A 25,532-nucleotide genomic window follows, 5' to 3' on the forward strand; every position below is an offset into this window, starting at 1 on the left:
ATTCACAAAACACAGTGTGTAGAAAGGAGAATGAATGCTTGGATTGCAATTCAGTTAATTGCAAAATGAGAGTACCTGAACTAGGCTCCTTGAGATGAATGAGCCTACACACAGTTTATATGTAGTCCTGCTGAGGCTGTTGCACTACAATGCCCGGTGAACTACGCAAGACACTCGCGGAAGTAGTAAGTGCGCATGCGCAGAACAAACGGTCGCGCGCAAGATTTGAGTTTTGTTTGAATGAGTTCGTGCCTGAGGAAAACACAATACACATTTGTTTTAGATATGTAGCAATGGCAAAAGCTGCGAACCTGTCGAGGTCAGATTTGGACTCATCATCTGGAAGCGATTTGTCAGTTTCTAGCCGAACTTCAAACAGAAGTTTGCGAGTTGTGGAGAAAGAAAGAAGAAGGAACGAGGCTGGGGATCCATTTCTGCTTTCGCTGAAGTACTTCTCAAATGGTAACGTTGGCTAGCTAGGAAGCTGTTAGCATAGAGCTACTAATGCTTGCAGAAGTGAAATGTAGCGAATATTTTGGCTACTTTTTAAACTCCAACGTGAACTAATTGACCGTAATGGCAGCCCAGGTTATTTTCTGTCAACATATGTAAACTTTCAAGGCCGCTCAGTTTTCTTCTTTTGGAAACACCTTTTTACTGTAACTTATTTTGCTACCTAGCGAGCTAACGTTAACTACAGCATCCACCAGTGTCTGGATTCACAGTGAGTTGTCTGTTTGTTTCCTAGTGGAGGCGGGTACCCCACGCATAGGAAACGATGTGCTGGAGAGGCACCTGGTGCAGGTGGAGAGAGTGGGGCTCAGTCGAGGACTTCCTCCTGAGGCGATCTCTGTCATGCTGGACTACGCAATGAGCCTCCGTACTGGTACAACAACAACCAACTCTCACACTTAATGGAAACTGCCGCCATTTGCTTAGACAGACTGACCGGAAATACCAATTTACACTATGACAAATTATTTTGACCATACATAACATTTCAGCTTTCCTCTCTATTTCTTGCCCTGAACAGGGGGTAAGATTTGTGTTCGGGTCCTGAAGTTTCTGATCCCCGCCACCGTGGTGCCACAGGAGGCCGTTGTTCAAGCGGTGGCGTGGTTATGTGTCAGCAAGATCGCCATCAGCACACAGGTAAAGAACTCCTCTGTCAAAGGTCTTTGCAAGTCACACACTCTCACAGATTGGAAGGTTGACACTGGAGACCGGACGTAACATAATAATACTGTTATCAGAATTGCTCTGTCCTCTCCCTCCAACTGAATGAAACAGGTGTAATGGGTGTTTTCCAGGTGCTTTTCCTTCGGTGGCTGCTGACTGTTTTCGACATGATCGACTCCAAGGACAATCTTCGAGCCATCTATGGCTTCATCTTCCACTTTGTGACAGAGGAGAATTTGGTATGTGCAGGAATCATATTCCCCCTTGCTCTAATGGGATTGCATTGCTATTTAAGTCATGATGGTTTGTTTTGTGTTTCAGTCTCCTTACATCTGCCATTTGCTCTACCTTTTGACAAGGAGGGAGAGTGGTAAGTTGCATTTTGTTACTCAATGAACCTTTATGATACGGTACACGTTGTTTCTGCAGAACAACATTGCTCTTACCCATTTTTGTTTTTTCCCTGTCATAGTTCGGCCATTTAGAGTCAGAAAACTGTTGGACCTCCAAACAAAAATGGTAAACAAATACAGTATTGTCCTGTTTAAGTGTTTTTGGTCAATGCTTGTAATATTTTAATGCAATTCAATACAAGTGAATGCATTGTAAACATCTAATCATTGTATTAGCATTATGAAATACTTGGTGATAAATGGCATGAGGAGAATACTTACATATTGTTTGATGCTTTCTCTACATACTTCCCATAAATAGTTTATCCTCTGTACTATTATCTGTAGTTACACTCTGTGAATGATTGTTATAGCCAACAAACTAAGAGTGGAGTCCCCACTGTGAGCATGTTGCACTGAGAGTTCCATTATTTTCCTCTCGTCTACGGTCCCCAGGGCAGGCAGCCGTTCCTGTTGCACTTGCTGTCGTTGTACAAAGTGTTTTGCCCTGAACTGGTGACGCTTGCTCTTCCATCACAAATGAGGGTTAGTATGATTGATCACTCCTAGTGACTTTTGTCCATTGCACAAATCCACACATTGTCGTTCACCAAACTTCAGGGTTGGGGTCTATTTTGTCCATATCAAATCCGTAAGTAAACTCTAATTCCAATCCAATTGTCTTAATTGAACCCTGTCAAACATACTTCATGTCACGTGTATGTTTTCTGCTGTCGTTCAGAGTGGGTTTAAGAATCACAACTCCATGTGGAAGGCAGCGCTCAGTGCTGTCCAGAAGAGGAACAACAGCCAAGTGTCGTCTGACATCAGCCTGACCCTAGGAGTGAAACACAAGACCAACTCCAGGAAGAGGGTATGGAGATCAGATGAGCTGTGGCATAACAGGAATACCAATGATCTTGAACGGTGTCTTTTTTTTTTAAGGGTTTTAGTGCTAATTTATATCATTTAGAAGAATATTGCTGTTTGCTAAATTCTAATTATTGTGGGGTCAGTCACTATTTATTGCATTCAAAGTCTACTGAGTATACAAAACATTAAGAACACTTTCCATGACAGACTTACCAGCTGAAAGATATGATCCTTTATTGATGTCACTTGTTAAATCTACTTTAATCAGTGTAGATGAAGGGGAGGAGACAGGTTAAAGAAGGATTTGTAAAGCCTTGAGACAATTGAGACATTGTTTGTGTATGTGTGCCGTTCATAGGGCGAATGGGCAAGACAAATTATTTGTCTTTAAACACTGATAGTGGGTGCCTGATGCACCGGTTTGACTGTGTCAAGAACTGCAACGCTGCTGGGTTTTTCAGTTTCAACCGTTTCCCGTGTGTATCAAAAATGATCCACCACCCGAATCACAACCAGCTAACTTGACACAACTGCAGGAGACATTGGAGCCAGCATTCCTGTGGAATGCTTTCCACACCTTGTAGAGTCCATGCCCTAATGAATTGAGGCTATTCTGACGGGAAAAGGGGGTGCAACTTAATATTAGGAAGGTGTTTCTAATGTTTGGTATACTTGGTGTATGTTAGACTAAACATTTTATTCACGTTTGTCCTACATAGATCAAGCTCTTCTTGTTTTGTTTCTGTAGCTAATGAACTGCTTACAAATCGATAATCAAATATCGTACTGATATCCCAATCACTGATCCATCTGTCAGAAATACCATCACCTGGAGGTGCCATCGCTGAGCTCATCTGTCCAGAGAAACTCCCCCTTCTCCAGCAGCAGGAAGGTCTTCCCCCTGGAGCAACTCCACACCTTCCCACAGCTGCTGGACAACCTCCACCGCATAGAGGTAACCCTCTCCTCCCCTCTCTCACACACCTCTCTCCGTCTCTCTCAGCGGTCTGATTAGTCACACAGCTGTATAGCCTAGATACTTGGATTTGAAACAGATGGAAGGTGTGGATTTAAGCAGGATGGAAAATACTGTTTTTTTTTTGTAGGTGCCCAGCACTGCCCATTTCACTTTAGTGTCATTCTGCAGCCACATGGGGGTGCTATGTCACCGCCACAGTTTTGTTGGATAACAGAAGAGACCAAGGGCTCAACCTCGTCTGCCACTCAATTTGACTGCTGGCAGTGTCCTGTTTTATTACCCTGAGCCATAAAACCGATTCATGAGCTCTCTCCATGTCGTTTGTTTTTTAAATTTGTCATTGCTCTGTTTAGACTTCATCAGGGTGTGTTTGTCCCAAACGAGTCATTAATTAACCGGCCAACAGAGATGTATAACTTGGAGCCACATTGAAAAAGTTATAAAGCGTTGACAATTACAAAAGTGCTGCAAACAAATACTGTTTGCTTGGTAGGTCCATTGACCTGATCAACCCAGATACATTTCTTTAAAAGGTTTAAGGACACTTACGCTACATAAATTCCCCGTACACAGCCAACGTTTGCAACAAGCCATTCTGCCAGCACTTTCTACTTTTTATGGCTGTGGGTGGACAGGACAGATCAGCTAGTACTGTCCATCATGCAGCTCAAACAAATCAGAGGAACGATGCGTTTTCTCCTTGTAAATATGGGAAGACTCGGCCATGTCCGTTCACAATCTGTCTCTCTTTATTTGTTAAGTTCCCATATTGCCAGGGAGCTGTTCACACAAATACAAACAGGCCAGTCCGTGTGGGGAAATGTCTGAATGCTGCCTGCCACAGACATGGCCATGATTTACTATATTATGAGTATAAGTAGATGTGACAGATTTAGTCCAGTCACTCAGTGACAGATTGATTGCTCACTCATTGAAAACAAGGACACGGGCAACATATTCTCTCCTTCAATAGGGGCTGCGAATATCTTGCCATGAAGCTATTTAGAACATGATGCTGGCTTGGTGTTAATGGCCCCTCACTTTGTATGCTGAATTGTGTTTGATTGTGTGTTGTGTGGGTGTGTTTAAAGTGTGAGTGGGTGGTGGGGTTTGATGTGCGTACTGCAAATGTGTGTCTAATAATCATGTCTCCCTTCCACAGCTCCCATCCCAGATGGGTTCTCTGCTGGGCTCCAATCTGTCCCTCTGTTACCTGGACTACGTACAGGATGACTCCGCCTTCCTCCGACTCAACTTCTGGCTGGGCCACGCCCTCCATGAGGGTACAATCACTAACCAACCACTACGTCTTCCTCGGTTGTCTCTGTCGCTGCAGAAACGTGTCGGCAGGTAGCCTAGAGATTAGTGTTGAGCCAGTAACCAAAGGTTGGTCGTTTGAATCCCCGAGCCGGCTAGGTGAAAAAATCTGTCGATCTTAACCCTAATTGGTCCATAGTCGCTGTCAATAATGGCTGATCCTTGGCTGTGACCCCACTCTCTGAGGGTGTCTCAGGGGGAGTAGGATATGCAACAAAACAAAAAACACTAGAGTTGCACGGTATACCCGAAACGTAGGTACTTTTTCGATAATGGAACATGAAAAATGGTTCAGTAGTAGAATTTTTGTTACAGGGCACTTCTGTCAAATGCGTCTACTGATTGAACCCTCATCCATTCCCAGTAGGCGTTGCAAAGCAACGCTCTGTAGAAAAGCTTTTATGAAAATAAAAAGGTTGGGTGTCAAGATTGTACGAATCCACAATGTGATTCTGTCATCACCACTTGTTTTTTGTTCTCTTCTTTCCCCTGACCTTTTCAACATTTAAAATATCTTTATTTTCCTCTTTGGGGTTTCAGAGTTTCTGTTCTGCAGCAGTAGGGACGGGGGCTCCGGGAGTTCGTCCGAGGCCCTGCACCTCCTCAACAGGTTGCTCTCCACACAACATTTCCTCCAGGTGAGCCCCCCTCCAGGCTCCTCTCACCCTGTCACCCCCAGTTCCCGTCCCCGCCCCTCCCTTTTATGCCAGATTTGGATCTGTCAGAGCGTGTTAAACTCTTCTCTGCTCCCACTCTCTTCCCCCTCGCTGCTCGTTAATAAATGATGCCACAGTCAAACGCTCATTTGAGATGCGTATGTTTTGTCTCTCTCTCTTCATCCCTCCCTCCCTCTCCCCTCAGGAGGGCTTCTCCAGCACCGAGGGCTTCCTCTACAAGTTCCTGAATGTTTGGGACGGTTCACTCCTCCGCCCCCAGATTCTGGGTCTGCTGAGTGACATCCCCGTGGTCCCCAGTTCCTGTGAGTAGGCCCTGTTTGCTTGGCTGCCTTGCTCTCCACTCTCTCTCTCCTAATTAAACTGCTGAACTGTAACCGCTGGAAGACACGTGACTATGCAATCCCCAGCACATGTCAGGCTGGCAGCATATACCAGGGAGCCTGGGAAAAGTAGTCAGTCAGGTGGTTGAATTAAACGTAGTCATGTGGTCGAATTAAATGGTTTGTGCAAATTTCCTTGCTCTCCTGCATCTCTCTCAGGTATCAACCAGCTTCTGTTTGAGCCTCTCGTTCAGCTGTTCTTCACCTCCACGCTGTTCTTCAAGGTAATTGTCAACAGAATGCCTCCAGATCCCACTTTTCAATTAATTATAAGAAGCTTGCATCATACCATTATATCCATTTCCAGTTATCAGCTCCTTTTTAATCCTGGGTTGTATTCATTTGGCACCAAATGGAAGAGAACTTATTGAAACAGGGAGGAACTACTTGTTCAGTGAGAACCATTTTGTTTTCTGATGAGACTGATGAGTTTTTCTACATTGTGCCCTGTTGTCGTTGTAAATGTATTTTTTTTTTACCGCTTTAAATAAGCACCACCCCTCTGTTGTCTGTCCAGTGCAGTGTGATTGACTGTCTGAACAACATGCTGTTGAAGTGGTTGACCTGGCACTCTGTGTACGCCCTGGAGGACGGCCTGGACATCAGTCTCCACAGCCACACACCCATGTGAGTCTCACTGTCCGTCACACACTTCCAACACCAAAGCCCTGTAACTTCCTTTAGTTAAAGACACATTTTACTGTCTTCCTCGCCGGTATTCTAACTCTTCACAAACGGCCAATCCCTGTCAATACATGTTTATTCCCTTCCCATTTCAAACTTCACCTCTGCAGAGAAACTCAATGAAAAGCGGTGCAGAAATCAATGTCTGAGGTGTGTGATGGTCAGCCTCCTCGGTTTCTCCTCAGTGCTGACCTCTGGAACGCAGCAACGTAATGAACTGCAGTGTGTCTGTGTGTCTCCGCCTGGCCTCATTGCTGCACACTCAGCGCTGATTTGGTTATTGTCTTTTATTGCATTAACCGGGGTGGGCGGGGTTGCTGAAGGAGAAATTAATATGATCCAAGGACAAAGCCCCCCGTTTGAGCTTCTCACTAGTCCCATGCATCATTACCATTCACCCTTTTCCTTGTTATTAAGGCCTTTGTCTTATGTTCAGTTACGTGACCATTCTTCAACTCCTCCCCAGGAACATGAGTCTGTCTGGCTTCATGGACTCTGTTGTGGAGCTGGTGCGTTTCGTGGGCCGCCTGGCCGCCGTGGGGCTGCAGCTAGAAGGCTGCCACTCCCTGCTCCTCAGCTTCATTTTGGACTTCTACGAGACGGTAATCAAACCAGATGAAGCCAGTACATTTCGTTGAATACATAAAGGGGGGAAAAAGTCTGTCCGAACCCTTATAGTGATCCCACCCATGCAGGACTGTTAGAACCCTGTAAGTGGTTGATCGCTGTAATCATATTCACTTTAACCAGAGTGCACTAGATCAGTTGTTCCATATTCATGGTCCGTTTAGAAAAGGAGACAACCGTGTTTGTTGTGGAGGTGATGACGTGTGTGCCCCTGTGCGTGCCATTCAGGTGTGTGACATGTTCCTGAAGTACGGGCTCCCCCTGGTGGTCATGCCCCCCGTGGGCGTGTTCTACCCAGCCCTGTTTGCCACCGACCCTGTCAGCGTGGACCGCCTCGGCTACATCATGTACAGGTGAGGAGGAGTGGTGACGTCAACGCCAGTATTATCATGTCAACACCGTCACGTCAGAGTGTCATCTTTTCACAGTGCGGTCACTGCGTTGTCGTGTGCAAATCATCTGCGTGTGTATATTTGATGACACAGGTGAATGGTACGCTCTCTTGGTACAGCTCACCAGCCAGAACATTACATTTATGATTCATGATAATGAAGGGTCAAGGGTGCAGAATTGCACTAAGATCCATTTTCCCAAATCATTTTTCAGGCATATGAAGAGTGCAAACAGCATGCATTACTCAAAGCATGAATGTCTTGTCGCACAAATACACAAAGCATACATCTATAGCAGGGGTCCTCTTGTACTCGTTAAAGCATACGTCTATAGCAGGGGTCCTCTAGTAAATCAAATCCAAATCAAATGTTTTTGTCACATACACATGGTTAGCAGATGTTAATGCGAGTGTAGCGAAATGCTTGTGCTTCTAGTTCTGACAATGCAGTAGTAACCAATGAGTAATCTAACAATTCCAAAACTACTACCTTATACACACAAGTGGGGCAAACTACCTGCCACCGGGGGCAAACTACCTGCCCTCCAGGACACCTACACCACCCGATGTCACAGGAAGGCCATAAAGATCATCAAGGACATCAACCACCCGAGCCACTGCCTGTTCACCCCGCTATCATCCAGAAGGCGAGGTCAGTACAGGTGCATCAAAGCTGGGACCGAGAGACTGAAAAACAGCTTCTATCTCAAGGCCATCAGACTGTTAAACAGCCACCACTAACATTGAGTGGCTGCTGCCAACACACTGACACTGACTCAACTCCAGCCACTTTAATAATGGGAATTGATGGGAAATGATGTAAATATATCACTAGCCACTTTAAACAATGCTACCTTATATAATGTTACTTACCCTACATTATTCATCTCATATGCATACGTATATACTGTACTCTATATCATCGACTGTATCCTTATGTAATACATGTATCACTAGCCACTTTAATCTATGCCACTTTGTTTACATACTCATCTCATATGTATATACTGTACTCGATACCATCTACTGTATCCTGCCTATGCTGCTCTGTACCATCACTCACATACATATTCTTTATCCCCTTACACTGTGTACAAGACAGTAGTTTTGGAATTGTTAGTTAGATTACTTGTTGGTTATTACTGCATTGTCGGAACTAGAAGCACAAGCATTTCGCTACACTCGCATTAACATCTGCTAACCATGTGTATGTGACAAATAAAATTTGATTTGATTTGATTTGAAGTGTAAAGGGATAAAGAATATGTACATAAAGATATATGAATGAGTGATGGTACAGAGCGGCATAGGCAAGATGCAGTAGATGGTATCGAGTACAGTATATACATATGAGATGAGTAATGTAGGGTATGTAAACATATTAAGTAGCATTGTTTAAAGTGGCTAGTGATATATCTTACATCAATTCCCATTATTAAAGTGGCTGGAGTTGAGTCAGTGTCAGTGTGTTGGCAGCAGCCACTCAATGTTAGTGGTGGCTGTTTAACAGTCTGATGGCCTTGAGATAGAAGCTGTTTTTCAGTCTCTCGGTCCCAGCTTTGATGCACCTGTACTGACCTCGCCTTCTGGATGATAGCGGGGTGAACAGGCAGTGGCTCGGGTGGTTGTCCTTGATGATCTTTATGGCCTTCCTGTGACATCGGGTGTCCTGGAGGGCAGGTAGTTTGCTCCTGGTGATGCGTTGTGCACACCTCACTACCCTCTGGAGAGCCTTACGGTTGAGGGCGGAGCAGTTGCCGTACCAGGCGGTGATACAGCCCGACAGGATGCTCTCGATTGTGCATCTGTAGAAGTTTGTGAGTGCTTTTGGTGACAAGCCAAATTTCTTCAGCCTCCTGAGGTTGAAGAGGCGCTGCTGCGCCTTCTTCACGACGCTGTCTGTGTGGGTGGACCAATTCAGTTTGTCTGTGATGTGTACGCCAAGGAACTTAAAACTTACTACCCTCTCCACTACTGTCCCATCGATGTGGATAGGGGGGTGCTCACTCTGCTGACACCACACTCCGAGGGCCCTCACCTCCTCCCTGTAGGCCGTCTCGTCGTTGTTGGTAATCAAGCCTACCACTGTAGTGTCGTCCGCAAACTTGATGATTGAGTTGGAGGCGTGCATGGCCACGCAGCCTTGGGTGAACAGGGAGTACAGGAGAGGGCTCAGAACGCACCCTTGTGGGGCCCCGGTGTTGAGGATCAGTGGGGTGGAGGTGTTGTTACCTACCCTCACCACCTGGGGGCGGCCCGTCAGTAAGTCCAATACCCAGTTGCACAGGGCGGGGTCGAGACCCAGGGTCTCGAGCTTGATGACGAGTTTGGAGGGTACTATGGTGTTATGCTGAGCTGTAGTCGATGAACAGCATTCTCACATAGGTATTCCTCTTGTCCAGATGGGTTAGGGCAGTGTGCAGTGTGGTTGAGATTGCATCGTCTGTGGACCTATTTGGGCGGTAAGCAAATTGGAGTGGGTCTAGGGTGTCAGGGAGGGTGGAGGTGATATGGTCCTTGACTCGTCTCTCAAAGCACTTGATGATTACGGAAGTGAGTGCTACGGGGCAGTAGTCATTTAGCTAAGGTAACTGAGCTAAACGACTACCGTCCCTTGGGAACAGGGACAATGGTGGCCCCCTTGAAGCATGTGGGAACAGCTGACTGGGATAAGGATTTATTGAATATGTCCGTAAACACACCAGTCAGCTGGTCTGCGCATGCTCTGAGGACGCGGCTGGGGATGCCGTCTGGGCCTGCAGCCTTGCGAGGTTTAACACGTTTAAATATTTTACTCAAAACGACTGCAATGAAGGAGAGTCCGCAGGTTTTGGTTGTGGGCCGTGTCAGTGGCACTGTATTGTCCTCAAAGCAGGCAAAAAAGTTTAGTCTGTCTGGGAGCAAGACTTGGTCCGCGACGGGGCTGGTTTTCTTGTACTAGTTAAAGCATGCGTCTAGCAGGGGTCCTCTAGTACTAGTTAAAGCATGCGTCTAGCAGGGATCCTCTAGTACTAGTTAAAGCATGCGTCTAGCAGGGGTCCTCTAGTACTAGTTAAAGCATACATCTGTAGCAGGGGTCCTCTAGTACTAGTTAAAGCATACATCTGTAGCAGGGGTCCTCTAGTACTAGTTAAAGCATACATCTATAGCAGGGGTCCTCTAGTACTAGTTAAAGCATACATCTGTAGCAGGGGTCCTCTAGTACTAGTTAAAGCATACATCTGTAGCAGGGGTCCTCTAGTACTAGTTAAAGCATACATCTGTAGCAGGGGTCCTCTAGTACTAGTTAAAGCATACATCTATAGCAGGGGTCCTCTAGTACTAGTTAAGAAGTTCCGGTCACACACATTTCCTAGGTCGCAAAGGTCCGGATGGATATTGTCATTCATCGGCGTAGTAACAGACTCCCACCTCACAACCCATGCAACCCCAAACTGTTCACACCCCTCTTGTTGGTGGAGAGTTTCAAAGCTAATTTCCCTCAATTCTACACATTTTGCATGTGGCAGGGAATTGTTTTTGCTGTTTTTTATTAAATTTATTTAACTCATTTCCTGCAATTCAACACATTTACGTCCGACTGGATCCATGGTCCATATTGACCCCCTTCTGGGTCCGGATCCGGACTTATGTCCGCTAGTTGAGTATGGGGGAATCTATAGCATGTCAAAAGACCACTGCTTGTATTAAAACAGGCCAAACATCTGGTCTTAGCAACTGCTGCTACTATGGTGTTTGTCTTTAAGCTTGTTATTGTAAAATGTTCTGCTCGCAGTAAATGGCCTTTTGGACAGATGTTTACATAACATGGAAAGCAATGTGGTTGCTTTTCCACCCTTATACAGACCACTAAAGTTATTTCTCTTTTTTCCAGGTACAAGAATAACCTGATCTCTGCTAAGTGTCAACAAAAGGAGACCAAGGTAATAGAAGCACTCCCTTTTTAAGATATGTTTTCTGCTTTGCAAATCTAACAGTGTTTTTGCATAATCAAGCATTTCAAGGCTCCTCGTGAGGTCACTTCTACCCGTCCACATGATGAACGAAACTATTAGAATTAAGTGCTGATTAAAGAATTGCAATTTTGGTGGTTACTCGTTCAAACAAGAACAAAAACAATTCTAGTGTATGAAGGCAATTGAATTTGCAAGTAGGTACTGCCATTTGTATACAGTGCCTTCAGAAAGTATACACACCCCATGACTGAGATTTTGTATGACTGATCTACACACAATACCCCATAATGTGAAAGTGGAATTATGTTTTTAAATTTGTTTTAAATTAAAAATGAAAAGATGAAATGTCTTGAGTCAATAAGTATTCAACCCACATACAATCATTTGTAAGGTCCCTCTGTCGTGCAGTGAATTTCAATTTCAACCACAGACCAGTGAGGTTTTTCAATGCTTCTCAAAGAAGGGCACCTATAGACATGTTGGTTGTTTAGCAAAAAAAACGACACATGCGCAGCCATGTGGCAAAACAGATGAGGTTGGTTTAGATTGTTTACAATGTAGAAGCTTTATTTCGTCTCCAATGTTTATTAAAAACATAAATACATGTGCACATAAGCACTAGTTGTCTCTAAAATACATCGTTACAGTTGTATGTTAGATACAACTTTTTGCCATATAAGCATTGTCATGAAATCTGTCAAAACACTTCAGAACAAGACACCAGTCACTACAAAGATACAGGCATCCTTTCTAACTCGGGTGTCCAGAGAGAAAGGAAACCAATCTAGGGATTTCACCAAAGGCAATGGTGACTTTAAAACAGTTACAGAGTTTAAAGGCTGTGATAGGAGAAAACTGAGGATGGATCAACATTGTAGTTACTCCACAATACGAACCTAAATTACACAGTGAAAAGAAGGAAGCCTGTACAGAATAAAATATTCCAAAACATCCATCCTTTTTGCAATAAAGCACTTAAGTAAAACTGCAAAACATGTGGCAAAGACATTAACCTTTTGTCCTGAATACAAAGTGTTATGTTTGGGGAAAATCGAACACAGCACATCATTGAGGTACACACTGCATATTTTTAAGCATGGTGGTGGCTGCATCATGTTATGGGTATGCTTGTCAACGGCAAGGACTAGGAACTTAAAAAAAAATTTTTTTTTTAAATGGAATAGAGCCAAGTACGGGCAAAGTCCTAGAGGAAAACCTGGTTCAGTTTGCTCTCCAACAGACGCTGGGAGACACATTCACCTTTCAGCTGGACAATAACCCTGAAACACAATACCAAATATTCATGAGTTGTTTACCAAGGTATTTTTAAAATAGTTTATTAAATGTAACCTTTATTTAGCTAGGCAAGTCAGTTTCAAACAAATTCTTATTTATAATGACTGCCTAACCCGGACGACGCTGGGCCAATTGTGTGCAGCCCTAAGAGACGCCTAATCACGGTCGGTTGTGATACAGCCTGGAATCGAACCAGGTCTGTAGTGACGCTTCTAGCACTGAGATGCAGTGCCTTAAACCGCTGTGCCACTCAGGAGCCCATATTGAGTGGCCTAGTTACAGTTTTGACTCAAATTGGCTTGAAAATCTATGGCAAGACTTAAATGGCTGTCTAGCAATGATAACTTGACAGAGCATGAAGAATTTAAGAATAATGTGCAAATGTTGCGCAATCCAGATGTGCAAAGCTCTTAGAGACTTAGCCAGAAAGAGTCACAGCTCTAATCGCTGCCAAAGGTGGTTCTACAAAGTATTGACTCAGGGGTGTGAATATTTATGTAAATGAGAGAATTCTGTATTTCATTTTCAATAAATCTGCTAATATTTAAAAAAACATGTTTTCACTTTGTCGTTATGGGGTATTGTGTGTAGATGGGTCAGGGGGGAAAAACGATTGAATCCGCGAATACAGGCTTTAACACAACAAAGTGGAATAAGTCAAGGGGTCTGAATACTTTCCGAAGGCACTCGGTACGAAACAATATATGTTTACCCCATATTTCCGTCAGCGTCTTACCAAGAGAAATGGATCCGGTAAGCGGAATGCAAATTGGTCAGCGCGGGCAGACATTATAGATAATGGACCTGGGTTTTAACCACCTAACACCCTTTCCCTGGTGATATTCTGTGAGAGAGCCTATTTATTTAGCATGTGTCATACACTGTTTAAAGTGTTTAAACTACATCTCCATCGCTCTTTTTGATTTATTTTTATCATCCCTCCATTGCAGCAGGCGTTTCACATCAGCAGGCAGACGTACCGGGAGTTTAACCACTACCTGTCCTTCATGGTGAGCTGCCTGTGGAACTCCAAGATGTTCCTTCCAGGCATGGCCATCGAGGTGGACCAGGAGCTCCTGTCTCTCAGCAAAGTGGCCAAGCCCTGGACCAGCTTCGACCTCATCCACCACCCTGCCTTCCTCGGCTACGCCCTCGACTTTCATCACAAGGTGAGTGAGAATTTTTATGTAACTTAGAAAATGTTGGCGATTTATTTACTCATTGCATTCTTTCAGGCATTATATAAAGTCCAGATCCGTGAAACTAATATTGTATATCATTTTCATAAATGTCCACTAAATGTTTGTGCTCAGTTTATATATGAAGTCTAATTTTCACATTTCAAGAGAAACACCTGACGCACAAGGGAGCTGCCAGCCTCTCCAGTTGAATGAATACATTTTAAGGCTGGACAAGGAGATGAATGTGTTATTAATGTATCTTTTATACAAGATCCATTAATACAGAATCACATTTTATTATTCATGGGTGCTGCATGAGACTTGATTTTTCATCATGTTTAATTATCTAAGTACTTCTTTTTGGTCAGAATCACTGCAACATCCAGTACACTGTTCTACTGAGATTTACTGGGAGGAGGGAAACTGTTGAATATTAATGCTTCTCTCTTTATCAGTGTTGGCCAGAGAGGAAGGAAGTGGATCTCAATTCCATAAAGGTACCACAGTCTTACCACTTATTTAGTTTTAATGTCTGTATGTACGTGCACTGATGTGCATTTTAAAGTGTGCCGTTTTGATTTTTAATTGACCTCATGCTATTGATCAGCGAGCTATAGGCAGTCCTGGATGGTCCTTTTTTAATGGATGGTCTGTAACGCTGTCTGTCTGTCTGTCTGTAGGCCGGGAAGCAGTGGGACTGGTACCTGGAGTTCCTCTTCTCTCAGGGCTTTCAGGGCCTCCAACAGTTTGTTCAGAGTAGCATCACCCGACGCTCTGTGGCTGGAACCAATGACCAGGGTCAGGGAGACAGGCAACCCACAAACAGTTAAACAGCAGAGGACAAAACACAAGACTGAAACTTCTCCTTGTTGTAAAGGACGTATACATGTTTTATCTCTCGCCATCTTCTCCAAGGCAAGATTCACAAGAGACTAGACTATCTCTGTAAATAGACACTTTTTAAAATCTTGTTTTTATTATGTCTTGTCCCTATTTTAGTTCCGCTTGGTGCTCATGTGTTGTCTGTTCTCTTGTATAGCTTACGCTTCTATCGATTTATTTCTGTGGAACTTGCACATTAATAAGAATAGGATTTTATGATTTTCTCCCCCCCGGTCTTTTACTAAATTACACCAATGCTCCTAAAAAGCAAACATTAAACATGCTGGAACATGCAAACTTAGCGAGAATTCTAATCTATTTTCTATTAAAAGCCATTGGTATAATTCATTATGGGGAAGTCATCAGTATCTTTTGCAGGTAATGGCTCTACCTTCTGGAAAACATGTTCCCTTAATTGAAGGATCCATCTGGATAGTTAATAGGCCCTTGGCTTTCCAGTTAACTTGGAACATGCTGGGTGCAGGGAAACACATTGCACGCCAGACACACACTCCATTCTCACAGTGCCACCGTAGACTTCCCCTCTGAGCATCACCATTACTGACAATTGGGTCCACAGGTCTGCTTTGTGTGCATAATGGCTGTACTCATGTCAATATGTCGAGTAAATTCTTCAGCCCATTGTTCATTTTCAACGTAGTGGTGCGTGGGTCAGCTGTTTGTGCGCCCACCTGCAATTGCGAATAACCCAGCCGCAACCGCCTGATGACAGCCATTGTGAAAATTTGAGGCCCGCACCGGACTCTAACCCGCTAATATAGACAACAAGGATTTTTGTTGCCTGACTTAGATGTTTCTGCTTATTTCTGACATTTTGGTAGGCTATTTGTAAGTCAATTTGTCTATAATTAGGCAACATGCAGCTTCTCTTCTCTCATTAGCCTAAATGTTGCCCTAGAAAACTAAATAAACCCTTCTCACCAGTATGTCAAATGTCAATACAATGAATGCTTCAAACTATACTTTGTGGGAAAAAATCTATTCTGTATGGCTACACCCTTGCCCAGGCATTTGAAATCCATATACAGTGCCTTGCGAAAGTATTCGGCCCCCTTGAACTTTGCGACCTTTTGCCACATTTCAGGCTTCAAACATAAAGATATAAAACTGTATTTTTTTGTGAAGAATCAACAACAAGTGGGACACAATCATGAAGTGGAACGACATTTATTGGATATTTCAAACTTTTTTAACAAATCAAAAACTGAAAAATTGGGCGTGCAAAATTATTCAGCCCCCTTAAGTTAATACTTTGTAGCGCCACCTTTTGCTGCGATTACAGCTGTAAGTCGCTTGGGGTATGTCTCTATCAGTTTTGCACATCGAGAGACTGAACATTTTTCCCATTCCTCCTTGCAAAACAGCTCGAGCTCAGTGAGGTTGGATGGAGAGCATTTGTGAACAGCAGTTTTCAGTTCTTTCCACAGATTCTCGATTGGATTCAGGTCTGGACTTTGACTTGGCCATTCTAACACCTGGATGTTTATTTTTGAACCATTCCATTGTAGATTTTGCTTTATGTTTTGGATCATTGTCTTGTTGGAAGACAAATCTCCGTCCCAGTCTCAGGTCTTTTGCAGACTCCATCAGGTTTTCTTCCAGAATGGTCCTGTATTTGGCTCCATCCATCTTCCCATCAATTTTAACCATCTTCCCTGTCCCTGCTGAAGAAAAGCAGGCCCAAACCATGATGCTGCCACCACCATGTTTGACAGTGGGGATGGTGTGTTCAGCTGTGTTGCTTTTACGCCAAACACAACGTTTTGCATTGTTGCCAAAAAGTTCAATTTTGGTTTCATCTGACCAGAGCACCTTCTTCCACATGTTTGGTGTGTCTCCCAGGTGGCTTGTGGCAAACTTTAAACAACACTTTTTATGGATATCTTTAAGAAATGGCTTTCTTCTTGCCACTCTTCCATAAAGGCCAGATTTGTGCACTATACGACTGATTGTTGTCCTATGGACAGAGTCTCCCACCTCAGCTGTAGATCTCTGCAGTTCATCCAGAGTGATCATGGGCCTCTTGGCTGCATCTCTGATCAGTCTTCTCCTTGTATGAGCTGAAAGTTTAGAGGGACGGCCAGGTCTTGGTAGATTTGCAGTGGTCTGATACTCCTTCCATTTCAATATTATCGCTTGCACAGTGCTCCTTGGGATGTTTAAAGCTTGGGAAATCTTTTTGTATCCAAATCCGGCTTTAAACTTCTTCACAACAGTATCTCGGACCTGCCTGGTGTGTTCCTTGTTCTTCATGATGCTCTCTGCGCTTTTAACGGACCTCTGAGACTATCACAGTGCAGGTGCATTTATACGAAGACTTGATTACACACAGGTGGATTGTATTTATCATCATTAGTCATTTAGGTCAACATTGGATCATTCAGAGATCCTCACTGAACTTCTGGAGAGAGTTTGCTGCACTGAAAGTAAAGGGGCTGAATAATTTTGCACGCCCAATTTTTCAGTTTTTGATTTGTTAAAAAAGTTTGAAATATCCAATAAATGTCGTTCCACTTCATGATTGTGTCCCACTTGTTGTTGATTCTTCACAAAAAAATACAGTTTTATATCTTTGTTTGAAGCCTGAAATGTGGCAAAAGGTCGCAAAGTTCAAGGGGGCCGAATACTTTCGCAAGGCACTGTATTAGGCCCTAATGACTTTATTTAACTTGACTGATTTCCTTATATGAACTGTAACTGTGAAATTGTTGTGTTTTATGTTTTTTATTCGTTATAGTTGACATCGGTAAAGTTCTGTCATCTTGGCTTCTTTCGCGGAGCAAAGACGCTTAGGGACCGGGGATCAAATGCAATATAAAAAAAAAACAGGAAAGATTTTCTGTGCAAAAGGTCCAAATGACATCAGTTTGACTGGTTGTAAGGAAATAGAAAGCTGTGAAAACGACCCAAAATGTTTCTGAACAGATTTCATTTTGGCTTGGATAGTATTTCAACCAAATAAAATATCCATCAGCTTTTATGATGCTGGTAAAGACAGCACCTCCAGACATGTGCATTCTCTCAATAAATCCTTTTTCTCCACCCCTATTCACAAAGTCAAAAATTTGCCTACATTTTGTGTATCATTTTACTGCAAGAAATGCTTAATTCTGGAGGAGTTAATATTACGACTGAGGGGTTATAGACTACATCAAGTCAGTGTCCAGATTTCAGTTTCCTTGTCCATCTGAACATTTGCCTAGGTTACACTAGGCCTCTTTGAAGTTCCCATATGGTGACTGTTGAATTTGTGTAGCACCTCAATCACACTGCTATCATCCTCTTTTACCACTTCACCAAATCTTTCCCAAACATGGCTTTTCTCTTATTGAATTAAACTCCAACATGGTCCTTTTTGCCTCAAACCTTAACTTTTCTTGCCCGTTCCCAAAAGCATTTTGCACACACACGCAGTTAGGCAATAGGTTTACGCACTTAGCATGCAATAATGAAATAAAAACCTCAGTGTAGCCTGTGTAGCCTGTAGATATAGATACAGTTATACATTTTTTTACAGGTATTTTCTCTTTATTCAACCACACCCACTGAAAGATTATGGTAATCTGTGTGGGTAACTGGACAGGTAGGATGACTGACAATTTTTGTATTATTTTTTTATTTCACCTTTATTTAACCAGGTAGGCAAGTTGAGAACAAGTTCTCATTTACAATTGCGACCTGGCCAAGATCAAGCAAAGCAGTTCAACACATACAACAACACATGGAGTAAAACAAACATACAGTCAATAATACTGTAGAAAAATAAGTCTATATTCAATGTGAGCAAATGAGGTGAGATAAGGGAGGTAAAGGCAACAAAAAAAATAGTGAAGGTGAACAGGTGGTCACGGGTCAGGTGACAAAGGAACGGATGAGACCTGAGGCAGGAATTCCTTTAACCACAAAGGGGTATATTAACTGGGTAGTTTGTGCTGCATAACAAGGAAACAGAACAACATGTATTCAATTCAAGGGGCTTTATTGGCATGGTAAACGTGTTAACATTGCCAAAGCAAGTGAGGTAGATAATATACAAAAGTGAAATAAACAAAAATTAACAGTAAACATTACACATACAGAAGTTTCAAAACAATAAAGACATTACAATGTCATATGTACTGTATATATTCAATCAAATTCATAATCAAAAGTCAAATCATTCTCATTAACAATCATGTAATTCAGTTCAAAAATAATTCAACAGGAATTGCCATTTAGGCTCATAACTATTCATCATAACCACGAGAAGAATAATACAAATCAATAATTTATTCAATCTATAATCAATTTGATATCAGAATGTATCAATTCAGCAAATAAGAATGTTTCCGATTTCATCTTTCCAGGTTTGTCTTCATATATACATGTAATTTTGTTACATTTCAACCATATGTCAATGGTATAATTGGCCTGTGATGATCTATAGGGCCGTGATCTTTGTCCATTGACAAAGATCACATTGTCCATTGCTGCAAGCTGCACTCCGCGGTAATAACTAAATAACTGATGACTCGCACTCAATCGCAACAGATCGTTCAGATGAAAGGTAACTTATTTGGTCGACTTACATTGATTCATGTACGCACATAATATCTGGATTAGACGGAGTTGAGGAAGAGAAAGCAGCGAGGTCGGGTGGTGGCGATTTTCTCCTTTTAATGAGTTGAGATCTGTCGGACATTTCCACCTGACCTAATTAAAGCGCCCCTGGCGCAGCTGAGCAAGTGTCCATGAATTAAAGGGCGATTCCACCAACTTCATGGGCCTTTCTACAGCCACCCCGGAAATGTGTTAAATTTCACACTCCTCAAAAGGCTCATGTTCTACATCCTCTGTCTTCTCAGGGAGAGGAATTAGTCGAGCAACTGGCCGGACATATGTCTGGTTCTTTACCTGGATCTCCACTGATCTAACTTGACCGTCAGTCCCAGGCATGGTCTTGGTGATATGGACCGCCGGCCAGGAGGCTCAAGGCAGTTAAGGGTTCACTATCATGACTACTTGGCCAGTGTCCAGGCTGGCCGTTTCTTTCCGCCATTTCCCTCTGTGCTGTAGGCTTGGTAGGCCATCCCGAATTAATCGGGCCCAGAAATGGTCAGCCAAGATCTGGCTGTGTCACCACCGAGGTTGGTATCAGCATACATGGCATGGGGAAGTGAAGCATCTCGGTGCCCCATCAAGTGCAGATTCAGTGTAACCGGATCGGGGTCAGCGATGTCTACCAGAGAGATATCCCAAGGGTTTGGAGTTCAGTATCCCTTCCACCTCTATCAGGACGGTCTGCAAGACAGCTTCAGTGACAGTTTGGTCCCCCAGAACGACTCGTAAGGCGGTCTTCACAGATTTGATCTCTCTCCCATGTTCCTCCAAAATGAGGAGCTCCTGGAGGGTTAAATTTGAAGGAGATTTGTTGGTCCATCAGTTGATCCTGGAGGCTTGGTTCCATTGCTTGGAAAGCTTCCTCCAACCTGGCTTCTCCTGCCTTGAGGTTTATGCCTCTGTCAGCCAGGATCTCCTAGGGTTTCCCCTGTCGGGAGATAAACCGCCTTTGGGCCATGAGGAAGGCTTCAGTATCCAAACTCTCCAGTGGGTCCAGGTGGACACATCTAGTTGTCAAACACTTGAACAGAATGCCCCAGCGCTTTTCCACTTGACGACCTAACTTGATCATAAAAGGGCCAAAGCAATCTACTCCTGTTGACCAGAAGGGAGGTTTGAGGAGGCGCAAGCGAGCAGGGGGTAAATCTGCCATTTTGGGCACAGTTGCTCCGGCCTGCCATCTCTGACATTCCATGCAGCCGTATTTGTGCTTACGAATGGCTCCTCGTCCTCCAAGTATCCAGTACATCCGCCTCATCTCCCCATAGACTCTCTCTGGCCCTGGGTGGAGAAGCCTCTCATCATAACTCTTGATGAGGAGGCTGGTGAGAGGGTGTCTGGAGTCAAGGATAATTGGGTGGATAGCATTGAGATCCAAGACTTCTGCTTGGAGCAGCCTCCCTCTGACTCTAATCACTCTGACGATTTTGTGTTACTCTGGGGTAAGAGAGAGAAGACTGTTGTCCTTAGCCACTTCCCTACCAGCTTTCAGAGCTTTTAGCTCCTCAGGGGAGCTGACTGCTTGTTCATGCTGTAGGAGTAGTGTTTCTGCAGCAGGTGAAGTGGGTATGGAAGCTACTCCATCTGAGGTCTGGTTTGTGGCGGCGATCAGATCCTGCAGTGTCTGGGATTGTGCCGGGTCAGGGAGAGCTGTTGGCTTCGTAGAGATGCTGTAGCATTGGGCAGACTTCTTTAACTCATGAGCTTCAGTTGGTTGCGGCCTGGGGGTTGTCGGCCACTCTTTCTATGGTTGGTACAAGAATGGTGGTCCCAAGCTCCAGCGATGGGGTTGTGCCAGTTCCTTAAGGGTTTTACCACGAGTGATGTCATCAGCAGGATTGTTTACACTGTCAACATACCTCCAGTCCTTGACTTCTGTTAGGTCTTGGATTTATGCAATGCAGAGTTCAGGGGATCACCTTATACCTGCAGGACTCCGACTTGAGCCAGGTCAGTACAGTGGTCAAATCACTCCAGTAGACGACCCTTTGGATTGGCAAGGTGAGCTCGGCTCACAAGGTGGAGGCCAACCGGGCTCCGGAAAGGGCAGCGCTGAGTTCCAGCCTAGGCATTGACAACTGCTTCATTGGTGCGACCCTGGACCTGGCCATGACAAAATAGACATGGGTGTGGCCTGCCGTATCCTCCACTTGCCCCATAAGCGCGCTCCGAAGCATCACAGAACACATGTAGTTCCAGGGTTGATCCCAGTTGGTCAGCACAGGGTGCCACATTCACCTTGGCATCTGGACATTAGATAGCTCCGACAACTCTGTTTCCCAATAGAGCCATCGTTCCACTAGGTCAGCCGGGTGGATCTGTTCATCCCAGAACCTCTTGGTCTGCTACAGGTCCTGGACTAAGACTTTGGCCCAGGTTGTGTATGGCAGGATATACCTGAGGGGGTCATATTGACTGGCCAGGGTCCGATATATGGTGCGCAGAGTGGGGGTTTCGGTTCTCAGGGCTGTGTAGCGGTGCTTGTACCCCGCGGTATCCGGTACACAGCTCCATCTCAGTCCTAGAGTGGGCTCTTGTGGGCTAGCACCAGACTGCGAAAGCCATAGTTCACTGCTACTTGACCTGGCTTGTGGCGGGAGGTGCTGGATAACCTCCGCTCTGTTGCTCGCCCACTGTTTGACCTTGAATACCCCTTTGGACACGAGATTCCAGACTTTATCAAGGAGTGCTTTCGCTTCCACAGTGGATGGGACGCTCTGTAAGCAGTTATCCACATAGAAGGCATTCTCCACTGATTCCCAGACTTCTGCGTCACTGTCTGGGTTCTCCCGTGTGTGTCTCTGCAGAGTGTATATGGCACAGCAAGGACTGCATGTGGTCCCAAATGGGAGGACTGGCCATTCATAGATGTTGGGGGGCTCTGCTTCTCATTCCATATCTTGCCATATGAACCGGAGCAGTGTGGTGTCAGAAGGCAGCAGACGAATCTGATAAAACATGGCTTTGATGTCTCCACTGATGGCTGTGGAGTGCTGCCGGAACCGGAGAAGGACACCGAACAAGGAAGGACCTAAGGTTGGTCCGGGGAGTAGACAATCATTCAGGCTTTGTCCAGCGGCTTGGAATGAACAGTTGAAGACAAGTCTTTACTTCCCAGCGTGTTGCTGGATAAGATGGTGAGGGAGATACCAGGATTCGCTGAGTGGGTTTCCCTCTTCATGAGCTGTCATTTTGGTGAAGCGGGAGTACAGCCCGTGTCGTGGTTGCCAGAGAAGGATGGTTGGCCACCCGTAGCAACAGGGTTGCGTACCTCTGAACGCCATCCATTTCAGTGGTGATGGTGCGCTTCTCCGGGAGGTCTAATGCATAGGAGTCATGTTTCAAGCGGGAGACCTCCTGTAGCTTCCGGTTGGAGAAGGTGTCCATCTTTCAGAGCATCTCCACATTCCGTAGGAGGTCAGTGGTTGGACAAGGAGATAGAGCTGAACTGCTTCTTGTGAAGAGGACTTGCTGTGACTACAGCTTGGGTGGAGAGAAGTAGATGGGCTGAACCTTGCACAGCCCAACCCAAGGATGTATGGACAGCAACGGGCCCTCCTTCTGGTCCTGCTTGTATTGTCTCCGCTGGGGTGACGAGATGTGGGTGGTCTGACCCAATCAGGATGAGTGGCGCAACCCTGGCCAGGTTAGGAAGAGGTAATCCTCTGAGATGAGAATATTGCTTCTGTAGAACACTCACCAGGCAGGAGTGCTCCCCGAGATTCAGGACATCTGTCGTGAAGGAATTGGTGATGTTATAGGCCACGTCCCTCTGTCCTGAAGGTGAAATGCAGAAGATCACGGCAGATCCTTTCACTTGGATAACAACATGTTGCACCGTTCTGAGGTTAAGGGTCTCGGGGGTCCCTTCCAGGTCTAGCTGCCGGGCGGCAGCTGGGAGAATGATTGTTTTTGTAGACCCATCATCTAGAACGGCGAATGTATCCATGCTCCTCCTTTCGCTTGCAGAGTGACCTTAACCACCTTAAACATTACCCTTGGAGACTGGTTCTGCTGGTTGAGGTAGAGCTCCTTTGCGGCTCCTACCATGAGCATAATCTGCTCCTTTAGTGCTTGGGGAATTACATCATGCAACACTGTGGGATGGATTTCCTCACAGCGATTGCAGGGTTTCCTCAATGTGCAGGTCTCCGCTTTATGGATATGAGCACACTTGTAGCATCGCTCGCCTGAAGTTATCCAGGCCTTCAATTGGGGTTGAGTGAGCTTTTGTACCCTAGGGTATGAGCCAAGGAAATGCCCCTTACTATTGCAATAGGGCAGTAAGGCTGGAATTTGATGTTCTTGCTCTTGAGAGAGGTCTTCTTCCTGGGCTCCTCCCTTCCGGGTTCCTCCCTGGCTTCCCTATTTAAGTACATGGTGGTGGGATTTTGCCTTTTATGACCCTCCTTGCGTTCAAACTCCTTCCTTATCCCTGAGGCTGTGGCTGAGATTGTGGCCTGGTGAGCGATGCCAGGTCTCTGAGAGCATAGGTGCTTCTCGAGCCCTCTTTCAGGATGCCCTTGTTCAAACAATGTTCAACGAAACTGTCTCTGAGGTAGGCTGGAAGCTTGCTAAGAAGCCTGTCCACGTGGTAGCCACATTTCAGCTCGTTCCCGTCTTGTCCTTCAACGAATTGGAGCATTGGGGTCAGGGATTGGACAGCAAGGGAGAACTCTTGGAAGGCAGCATGGTCTCCCATTTTGATTGGAGATGTGTTCCGGATGTTGTTTAGTTCATTCTGGACTAGCTCGCGTGGCTCACCATATCTTGCTTTCAGGGCCTGGAGAGCATTGTCGGAGTTCATAAAGGATTTGGCCAGCTTGTATGCACTGGGAAACTACATGTGATCCATCAGTACTTGGTATTTGTAGCGTTCTGACAGATGACTGTGAATACCCAGTAGGCTCTCAATGCCATTTCCAAAAGGAACAAAATCACTCTCTGCTCTTAAAGTATGGCAGCTTCGGTCTTGGAATTCCATAGGCTGAGGCTACTAGCAGTTTCATGATGTTGGCTCCCTCTTATGGTTGCGTGAAGGATAAACCCGGGACTGCTGATGAGCTCACTGTGGCCTCATTGGGCCTGTCCCCTACTATCCCAGACCCTCTGTTGGTGGCAGCCTGACTTGAGTGAGAGCTCCCCCACCTGATGGTTGATGACTGGCCTGGCCCAGGCCCTGAACGAGAGGAACGATTTGCCGTTGTTGGTAATTGTCAGAAAGGCGAAGGAGAGGGGCTTTGGCTAGATGGAGGAGGAATGCTAACTGGTGTCACTGGCATAGAGGGCATTGGCGGAGCGGCCTGTCCCCCGTGCTCCATGTTGGCTGTTGACCTCGGAGCCTTCGGGGACTGTGTGCCATGATGTACCAGAGGAGCAGATTGGGAAAGAAAGGCAGACAGGTCAGGTCCATGTGGAGTGGTGGTCAGGTCAACTCCCTTTGGTTCAGTCATTATTCGTCTCGAAGGACCTTTGAAAGATTATTGGAATCTGTGTGGAAAGCTGGACAGGTAGGATGACTGACAGTAGTAAAGGTGAACAGGTGGTCATGGGTCAGGTGACGAAGGAATGGATGAGACCTGAGGCAAGAATTCCTTTAACCACAAAGCGGTATATTTACTGGGCAGTTTGTCTGTGCTGCATAACAAAGGAAACAGAACAACATGTATCCAATCAAATTCATAATCAAAAGTCAAATCATAATCATTCTCATTAACAATTAGGTTATTCAGTTCAATAAGAATTCAACAGGAATTGTCAGAGTAATTTAGGCTCAACTATTCATCATAAGCATGAGAATAATAATACAAATAAATCAATAAACTATCAATTATTAATTCTACAATTTCAATCAATTTGATATCAGGATTTATCAATTCAGCAAATAATCAGAACGTTTCCGATTTCATCTTTTCAGGTTGATGGCCAGCTCTCCCAATCTCAACAGATAGTTCAGACGAAATGTAACAGATTCGGTGGATTTACGTTGATTCATGTTCACACGGAATTTCTGGATTAGACGGAGTTGAGGAAGAGAAAGCAGCGAGGTCGGGCGGTGGCGATTCCCTCCTTTTAATGAGTTGAAATCTGTCGGACAT

General features: G+C 44.7%; 1 protein-coding gene across 4 annotated transcripts; it reads left to right on the top strand.

Annotated features, from left to right (window-relative positions):
- The first annotated feature begins 154 nt into the window (after positions 1-154).
- Positions 155-17,899, top strand: LOC110504935 (centromere protein I). 4 transcript variants are annotated; one of them, XM_036970238.2, is made up of 20 exons: positions 155-462; positions 749-886; positions 1,034-1,152; positions 1,311-1,418; positions 1,501-1,549; positions 1,652-1,698; positions 2,028-2,117; positions 2,314-2,445; positions 3,262-3,399; positions 4,586-4,706; positions 5,281-5,378; positions 5,602-5,719; positions 5,957-6,021; positions 6,315-6,424; positions 6,948-7,083; positions 7,337-7,461; positions 11,374-11,422; positions 13,705-13,920; positions 14,388-14,429; positions 14,613-17,899. In XM_036970238.2, the coding sequence occupies exons 1-20, from the start codon at positions 294-296 to the stop codon at positions 14,760-14,762; spliced, it is 2,220 nt and encodes a 739-aa protein (XP_036826133.2). In that variant the 5' UTR covers positions 155-293; the 3' UTR covers positions 14,763-17,899. The 4 variants fall into 4 exon arrangements, with proteins under 4 accessions (XP_036826133.2, XP_021439490.3, XP_090075720.1 ...); XM_021583815.3 differs by having other exon boundaries at positions 156-462; positions 13,702-13,920; XM_090219594.1 differs by having other exon boundaries at positions 156-462; positions 749-880.
- Positions 17,900-25,532: the final 7,633 nt, after the last annotated feature.

The sequence above is a fragment of the Oncorhynchus mykiss genome, chromosome 25 (genome assembly GCF_057628025.1).
Source record: "Oncorhynchus mykiss isolate SJ-2025 chromosome 25, ASM5762802v1, whole genome shotgun sequence".
Classification (NCBI taxonomy): Eukaryota; Metazoa; Chordata; class Actinopteri; order Salmoniformes; family Salmonidae; genus Oncorhynchus; species Oncorhynchus mykiss.

Coding starts and splice junctions, on each gene's coding strand:
- LOC110504935 (XM_021583815.3), top strand. CDS start 294: ATGGCAAAAGCTGCGAACCTGTCGAGGTCAGATTTGGACTCATCATCT. Junction 1,699..2,027: donor TGGACCTCCAAACAAAAATG/GTAAACAAATAC, acceptor TACGGTCCCCAG/GGCAGGCAGCCGTTCCTGTT. Junction 6,425..6,947: donor CTCCACAGCCACACACCCAT/GTGAGTCTCACT, acceptor ACTCCTCCCCAG/GAACATGAGTCTGTCTGGCT.